This window comes from Triticum dicoccoides, chromosome 6A (assembly GCF_002162155.2).
Source record: "Triticum dicoccoides isolate Atlit2015 ecotype Zavitan chromosome 6A, WEW_v2.0, whole genome shotgun sequence".
Lineage (NCBI taxonomy): Eukaryota > Viridiplantae > Streptophyta > Magnoliopsida > Poales > Poaceae > Triticum > Triticum dicoccoides.
The window spans coordinates 188,065,286-188,074,203 of record NC_041390.1 but is presented as its reverse complement, the minus strand read 5'-3'; the positions used below and the strand labels follow the sequence as shown (position 1 = coordinate 188,074,203).

The 8,918-nt window shown below is 51.6% G+C and overlaps 1 protein-coding gene across 2 annotated transcripts in view; it reads right to left on the bottom strand.

Moving 5' to 3' along the window:
- Positions 1 to 2,467, bottom strand: part of LOC119316538 (branched-chain-amino-acid aminotransferase-like protein 1) — a 23,519-nt gene extending 21,052 nt beyond the window's left edge. Inside the window, exons 1-5 of one of the 2 annotated variants that reach the window (XM_037590862.1) lie at positions 2,211 to 2,467; positions 1,796 to 1,894; positions 1,151 to 1,222; positions 964 to 1,056; positions 688 to 825 (exon numbers count right to left, since the gene is read on the bottom strand). In XM_037590862.1, the coding sequence (XP_037446759.1) occupies positions 688 to 825; positions 964 to 1,056; positions 1,151 to 1,222; positions 1,796 to 1,894; positions 2,211 to 2,306 (498 nt within the window). In that variant the 5' untranslated portion in view covers positions 2,307 to 2,467. Of the gene's footprint in view, positions 1 to 687; positions 826 to 963; positions 1,057 to 1,150; positions 1,228 to 1,795; positions 1,895 to 2,210 lie in introns of those variants that run through there. The other variant, XM_037590863.1, reaches the window with a different exon arrangement.
- Between the last annotated feature and the right edge of the window lie 6,451 nt (positions 2,468 to 8,918).

Genomic DNA, 8,918 nt, shown 5'->3' with positions numbered 1-8,918 from the left:
CGCGCCGTCGTTGCGCCGGAAGTCGCAGTCACGCGACTCGTGGCCTGAGAAGAGGCAGCGCCTGCACCGGACGTCGTTGGTGCAATCACGGACCCGGTGGCCGGGGTCGAGGCATCGGAAGCACAAGCCAGCCACCTCCTCCGGAGATGGGCTGCGACGACGGGGAGGCGAGCGGCTGGTGGAGCCGTCCTGGTTCGGCCGGCGGTGTCTGTTCTTGCGGCGCGGCTGCTGGAACCCGTCCGCGTCGAGAGCGGCACCGCCGGAAACGCGTGGATCTCCGAGCGGGGGCCGAGGCGCTGCCTGGCGGGCACGCGGGCGGCCGGCGAGGTGCGGCTAGGGCCCCTGGTCGCCGGCGGCGCAGCGGGTGCCGGCGGGATGAGCACGACGTCCCGGAAGGAACGCGCCGAGGACTCGCTCTCCGAGCTGAGCCAGCGGTCAACTGAGGACACGCGCTCGCCGGAGAGGGTCGCCCGGCGGTCGGCGGAGGCGTCGCTTGGGGCCTCCATGGCAGGGAGGAGGGGAGAGGGGAGCTAGGGGTGGGCAGCTTGAGGATTTCAATGCCAGATTCTTCCAAGCAACCTACCAAACAGTAACCGCAGATCATATGCATACATTTATATTATTATTTGGTGCGATGGATAATCACCACAAAGATAAAACCATTCAGACAACCAATAACAGATTTACCTCAGGATCTCTTCGGAGATCATCTGCATCTATCACAGGTGGAGGGCTCCCAAGCTCACACAACTCACTGTATATTGCAACAAGTTCTGCTACACCGAGCTCCAGGAAGGATGGTGGAACAACTTTATCAAATGATGGCTGAGGTATATGGATTGCTATTATCAGGAGGTTATATGTTTCGAATATGCAAAGCATAGGGAAAGAGTAGCTCGTGCTGAATTAGCAAGAAATTAGGAACATGCATGAGTGTTACACAGAGAAATGGGGGGCACATACCAGGATATTCATAGGGTTACGTATTAATATGAAATGTTTTCCCTTCTTCATCAGGTCACCTGTGAGATTAGGGAGGCGCTGCTTCGCAATGTGCTACACATGAAAAATAATCAAGAGAGCAATGAATAATGGCGTAATAATTAATCTATAGAGGAATGCGCTGACACTTTAAGAATTGAAGTTGCACCTTGCAGTAACGATATGCTTTCTCTCCTGGTCCAAAAATCACTTCTTTGACAACTTTGTTGCCATCTGGATCCTGCACTGGAAATGCTCAAATGTCTGAACTATACACAAGGCAGCATTCACATAGTATTATCAGAATTGACGGTATGCAAGAGATGTAAACAGGAATATGGTGCACCACAGCATTTTCCACATTAAATGGAAATGGATTAATAAGACAATGAGAATTTTCCTCTTAAATGGTCCTAAAGCCAGACAATAACTCGACACCAAATTAATATATGTTCAATTAGTAGCATCTACATAAAGAGCTCCTGCCGTCTTTCAGGGAAAAAGAAGGATGAAAATCCATATAAAGATAGTGCAGTCTATATAAAGTAATCCCTCCGTTCCGAATTACTTGTCGCAGGTATGGATGTATCTAGATGTATTTTAGTTCTAGATACATCCATTTCTGCGACGAGTAATTTGGAACGGAGGGAGTACGTATAACCAAAAACCAGTTTCCCATTTCTCAACCAGCTCATTGGCTCAAACCAAACCCTGATTCCGGATCAATCGAGGTCACTGTGGCATTGGGTGAATAACAGCAGCAAATCATTTATGGCTATAACAACAGACAACTCAAGCATGGTTCAAGTCTTACCATTTTAGAGAGAAGCTCCTGGCGGTAGGGCCTGTCAACACCAGTGACACGCAGGAAATTAGCGTAGAGAGGCTCGTCAAGCACATCCATGTCATCCCTCTGGAGCAAGGCAAAAGGAAAGATAGAGAGTTAAAAAAAATCGACATGTCGTGTACCAACAGGGAGAGCGGGCGTGACGATTTTTAGCTGTAAGCGGCTTAATCTACTTGTTGCATTAATAAGCCACAAGTTGCAGTGTTATTCAGGGCGAAACGGGTTGCATTAATAAACACACGAGCATTGGGTTTGGACGCCCCTAATCTCCTCTCCCGTACGTGTTCTCCCTCGGAATTCGCAGGCGGAGCTAATAAGGAAGTGGCGAGAGGTCGATTCGCGCGTGCGGAGGAGGATTGGGGCGGAGGCGAGGCTCTCTCACCTCGGAGAAGGAATACATGAGGCTGGTGCTGAGGGAGCGCGGCGCCGACCACGCGTGGATCACCGCCGGCTCCACCCCCTCCGGCGGCGACGCCATCCGCTCGGAGTCGGAGCTGGCACTCTGCGTCTCGGACGGGACTCGGAGGGAGTCTTCTTTCCCTGGGTTCGCTGGGATTCTTCTGATCCGATGAGGAGATTAGACGAGGGCTACCCAACAGTGGGCAGTGGCGATATGGTGTGAGTGACCTGCTGGTGCATCAGAGAGAGAGAGAGAGTAAAGAATGGGCCGATGGCGTGTCACTTGTCAACTTGCGCATACGGACAAGTTCATTCTGCGTCATCGCAGCTTTGCCTACACGTTGACACTACAAGGGTGTTGTGCTCAGAGCACGTACAATGATGACGTATAGATACATATGCCTCATGATAAAAAGTAATTTGAGATATCTATATTAACTTTTTCTCTCCAATGCAAGTAATCACTAAGGACATGGCCAATGCTCCAACATGGACAGATGCTCTAGCACGCCACGTAGGTTCGGATAGCCGAGCTTAGCAAAAGGTGTAGCTTGCAGAGATAAGTGGGATCCTGCAGAAGAGGTCGGCTCTCCCCTGACAAAAGTGCAGACGCTGCCAATGAGGAAGGGTTGGACATCACCGTACTAACTTTAACAGGACAAGCCTACTCTATGGTGAATAGGAAAAGGCTGCCATCCCTGAGAACAATACCACTGCTTTCATTGGACGAAGGTAGAATTAGACAGTGGCTTTAGTTACTTTTATCTACGTGAAACGTTGGGGCAGCGGTGTGGTGCTGCCCCCATTGTACATGCTCTAATGGGTCTCATTAAGAAATAGAAAATAAAGACTCTAGTACTCATACATCTCTACTTTTCACTCCAACCTTTTCAGCTTCTGTCATCGGACCACATTTTTTCTTTTCAAGCACCCACCTCTTGGAGAGGATCCCGCTTCCCTATCCGAACCTACTTTACGTCATATCCAATCCTACATGGCATGTGAGGCATCACCTTGAGGCTATGCATTGTACATGCACTTAGAGCATCTCCAGCCGCGCCCCTAACAGGCCCTTCCCATGCGTTTTTTCCGTGTCGACGCACAAAAATCGGCCCAGTCGCGTCCCCAGGAGCCTGTTTTTCGCCGGTTTGGGCCGAAACTGGCGCCGGCGGACCCAGGCCGAATCCGGCGCGCTCGGGAGCGCCGGGGCGAGCGGTTTTGGCGCGAAAGAGCCGTGGGCCAGTAGCATCAGCGACACCGCGCCTCGTCTTCCCCCAGAACGCCTCGGTTTCCCCCAGGGAATCAATGGCAAGGCTGCCGCCGGTCAGCCTTGCCATTGATTCCTCACGGGTGGCGCGGCGACGCCTTCCCTCTTGCCATGTGTACACACGACGGGGAGCTATAAAACCAGCGGCTTTCCCTCGCCGCTGGCCGCACCAGCCCGAGCCCAAAACCAGTCGTCGATCTTTGCCTCTCTCCCGTCCGCCGCCGAGCTCTGCCTATCTCCCCTTCCTCCCCTTCCCTTCCCTCAGTGATGGCCGAGCGCTTCCCCGGCGACGCGGCAGCGGCCAACGGCTTCGGCCGCCGCTCGCTCTAGGAGTGGGAGGCGTACCTCCTGTTCAAGGCCAACATCCCGGCGTCGCCGGACATGCGCGTCGGGCCGATGGGGTGGAGGCTCAGCAACGGGGGTGTCCCTATCCCCCCGGTGCCCGACGTCGATGCGCGCCCCGGCATCTTCGCCGCCAAGGTTGACCGCGTGCGGGCGTCTCTGGCGGAGGAGCAACGCGCCCTCCCCTAGTACGCCGCCGACAACCACGCGTCATGGGCGGCGTACTTCCAGCGCCGGCAGGCGCAGCGGCTGGCGTCCACGAAAGGGGCGCCGGTGGTGGGCGGCGTGAAGAATAGCGACGGGCATCGCATCTAGTGGGGCATCCTCGGCCGCACACTCCACAAGGCGCTGGCATACTGAAGGAAATATGCCCTAGAGGCAATAATAAGTTATTGTTTATTTCCTTATTTCATGATAAGTGTTTATTATTCATGCTAGAATTGTATTAACCGGAAACATAATACATGTGTGAATACATAGACAAACATAGTGTCACTAGTATGCCTCTACTTGACTAGCTCATTGATCAAAGATGGTTAAGTTTCCTAACCATAGACATGAGTTGTTATTTGATCAACGGGATCACATCATTAGGAGAATGATGTGATTGACTTGACCCATTTTTTTAGCTTAGCACTTGATCGTTTAAGTTTACTGCTATTGCTTTCTTCATGACTTATACATGTTCCTATGACTATGAGATTATGCAACTCCCGAATACCGGAGGAACACTTTGTGTGCTACCAAACGTCACAACATAACTGGGTGATTATAAAGGTGCTTTAAGGTGTCTCCAATGGTGTTCGTGGATTTGGCATAGATCAAGAATAGGATTTGTCACTCCGATTGTCGGAAAGGTGTCTCTGGACCCTCTCGATAATGCACATCACTATAAGCCTTGCAAGCAATGTGACTAATGAGTTAGTTGCGGGATGTTGGATTAGGGAACGAGTAAAGAGACTTGCCTATAACGAGATTGAACTAGGTATTGAGATACCGACGATCGAACCTCGGGCAAGTAACATACCGATGACAAAGGGAACAACGTATGTTGTTATGCGGTTTGACCGATAAAGATCTTCGTAAAATATGTAGGAACCAACATGAGCATCCAGGTTCCGCTATTGGTTATTGACCGGAGACATGTCTCGGTCATGTCTACATAGTTCTCGAACCCGTAGGGTCCGCACGCTTAAAGTTTTGTGACGATCGATATTATGAGTTTTTGTGTTTTGATGTACCGAAGGTAATTCGTAGTCCCGGATATGATCACGGACACGACGAGGAGTCTCGAAATGGTCGAGACATAAAGATCGATATATTGGATGACTATATTCGGGCACCGGAAGGGTTCCGGGAGGTTTCAGACATATACCAGAGTACCGGGGGTTACTGGAACCCCCCGGGAAGCTATTGGGCCTTATGGGCCTTAGTGGAGAAGAGAGAGGGCAGCCAGGAGGTGGCGCATGGCCCCCCTTGCCCCAATCCGAATTGGACAAGGGGAAGGTGCGGCGGCCCCCCTCTCCTTCCTTCTCTCCACCTCCTCCTTTCCCCTTCTCCTTCTTGGAATAGGAAAGGGAGGGGGCAAACCTACTTGGAGTAGGATTGCCCCCCCTTGGGCGCGCCTCTTCCCTGGCCGGCCCTCTCGTCCTCCCCCCTTTATATGCGGGGGTAGGGGCACCCCAAAGACACAACAATTGATCTGTTGATCTCTTAGCCGTGTGCGGTGCCCCCCTCCACCATAATCCACCTCAGTTATATCGTAGTGATGCTTAGGCGAAGTCTTGCGTTGGTAGCTTCATCAACATCGTCACCACGCCGTCGTGATGATGAAACTCTTCCCCGAGCTCTACTGGATCGTGAGTTCGCGGGACGTCACCGAGCTGAACGTGTGCTGAACACAGAGGTGTCGTATGTTCGGTGTTGAGGATCGGTCGATCGTGAAGACGTATGACTACATCAACCGCGTTGTTATAATGCTTCCGCTTAACGGTCTACGAGGGTACATGGACGACACTCTCCCCTCTCGTTGCTATGCATCACCATGATCTTGTGTGTGCGTAGGAAAATTTTGAAATACTACGTTCCCCAACAATGGCATCCGAGCCAGGTTTATGCGTAGATGTTATATGCACGAGTAGAACACAAGTGAGTTGTGGGCGATACAAGTCATATTGCTTACCAGCATGTCATACTTTGGTTTGGCGGCATTGTTGGATGAAGCGGCCCAGACCGACATTACGCGTGCGCTTACGTGAGACTAGTTCTACCGACGTGCTTTGCACACAGGTGGCTGGCGGGTATCAGTTTCTCCAACTTTAGTTGAACCAAGTGTGGCTACGCCCGGTCCTTGAGAAGGTTAAAACAACACTAACTTGACAAACTATCGTTGTGGTTTTGATGCATAGGTAAGAACGGTTCTTGCTCAGCCCGTAGCAGCCACGTAAAACTTGCAACAACAAAGTAGAGGACGTCTAACTTGTTTTTGCAGGGCATGTTATGATGTGATATGGTCAAGACATGATGCTATATTTATTGTATGAGAATATCATGTTTTGTAACAGAGTTATCGGCAATTGGCAGGAGCCATATGGTTGTCGCTTTATTGTATGCAATGCAATCGTCCTGTAATTGCTTTACTTTATCACTAAGCGGTAGCGATAGTCGTAGAAGCAATAGTTGGCGAGACGACAACGATGCTACGATGGAGATCAAGGTGTCGCGCCGGTGATGATGGTGATCATGACGATGCTTTGGAGATGGAGATCAAAGGCACAAGATGATGACGGCCATATCATATCACTTATATTGATTGTATGTGATGTTTATCCATTATGCATCTTATTCTGCTTTGTTTGACGGTAGCATTATAAGATGATCTCTCACTAAATTTCAAGGTAAAAGTGTTCTCCCTGAGTATGCACCAATGCCAAAGTTCGTCGTGCCAAGACACCATGTGATGATCGGGTGTGATAAGTGAGGGAGTCCTAGATTAGGGGGTCCTCGGACAGCCGGACTATATCCTTCTGCCGGGCTGTTGGACTATGAAGATACAAGATTGAAGACTTCGTCCCGTGTCCGGGTGGGACTCTCCTTTGCGTGGAAGGCAAGCTTGGCAGTTCAAATATGTAGATCTCCTCCCTTGTAACCGACTCTGTGTAACCCTAGCCCCCTCCGGTGTCTATATAAACCGGAGGGTTTAGTCCGTAGGATAAGAATAATCATAATCATAGGCTAACCTCTAGGGTTTAGCCTCTATGATCTCGTGGTAGATCAACTCTTGTAATACTCATATCATCAAGATCAATCAAGCAAGACGTAGGGTATTACCTCCATCGAGAGGGCCCGAACCTGGGTAAACATTGTGTCCCCCGCCTCCTGTTACCATCCGCCTTAGACGCACAGTTCGGGACCCCCTACCCGAGATCCGCCGGTTTTGACACCGACATTGGTGCTTTCATTGAGAGTTCCACTGTGTCGTCACCGTAAGGCTTGATGGCTCCTTCGATCATCGGCAACGATGCGATCCAGGGTGAGGTTTTTCTCCCCGGACAGATCTTCGTATTCGGCGGCTTCGTACTACGGGCCAACTCGCTTGGCCATCTGGAGCAAATCGATAGCTACGCCCCTGGCCATCAGGTCAGGTTTGGAAGCTTGAACTATACTGCCGACACCCGCGGAGACTTGATCTTCGACGAATTCGAGCCCATGTCAGGTGCGCTGCACAGTCGCGACGAGTATGACTTAGCTCTGCCGCCGGACGGTGTTCGGGAGATCACACCTGTGGCTACTCTGGCCCTCAAACCGGAGTAGATTGTGCCGTCCGAGGACGGGTGGATGGACCCCACCATGGAGGCCGCACACCCAGCGGCGATAGAGGCGAATACTAACTTCACCTCCTGTGAGACTTGTGTTGCCGGACACTTGGATTCGTCCCCGGCCACAGGCTCCGATCCGCCTGCATCCGTGCATATCGAATCTGATTGGGCACCGATGATGGAGTTTACCTCCGCGGATATCTTTCAGTACTCGCCCTTGGGCGACGTACTAAATTCATTGAGGTCTCTCTCCTTGTCAGGAGACCCTTGGTCGAACTATGTCCGGCTTGGGTGGGAAGCGGACGACGAAGAAATTCATTCCCCACCCGCCACCCACTTAATAGCCACTGTCGACGACTTAACCGACATGCTTGATTTTGGCTCCAAAGACATCGACGTTATGGACGACGATGCAGGAGAAGAATAGGAACCACCGCCCACAAGGCGCTGGACAGCCACCTCATCATATGATATATACATGGTGGACACCCCCAAAGAAAGCGATGGCAATAAGGCAATGGAGGATAATCCCCTCGAGAAGCAATTTAAGCACCGGCGTCATCGACGCCGCTCTAAGCCCCGCCATAGCAAAAGCAGCGATACCGGCACAAGAGACAATAACGTTGCGGACAGTGCCGAAGACGAAGACAATCCCCTCCAGCCAGACTTCGAGCGGGAGGATGGGCAAGCTAGCCCCAAGGAACATGCGCAGACGGAGAATCGGAGGATGACAATTACATGCCCCTCTCCGATGACGAGGCAAGCCTCGGCGACGAAGAATTTACCGTGCCTGAGGATCCCGTCGAACAGGAGCGCTTCAAGCGCCGGCTTATAGCCACAACAGAAAGCCTGAAGAAAAAGCAATAGCAGCGTCAAGCTGATCGAGATTTTCTAGAGGATAGATGGACCAAGGTACTGGCAGCCGAGGAATACGGACTCGAGTGCCCAACCAAAAGTTACCCAAAGTGCAGGTTGCTACCCCAACTTGAGGAGGAAGCATGAAAGCCTACACCACCAGCGTATGATGCGGCTGACCGGCCACCTCGTGGCCGAGACAAAGCGACATATCAGCCCGAAGTCCAGACCACACCCCGTCGCCAGTCAAACAAAAATACCAAGGCCCGGGGTAACACGCAGGACCTGCGAGAAGTATTGGAAAACAAATCGGGACATAAAAGATCGATCTACGGATCACGGGGCCGCGCCCCAGCGAGCGACGACAACCGTCACACCGGATATACTAAAAGCAAATCCGACCGGGCCA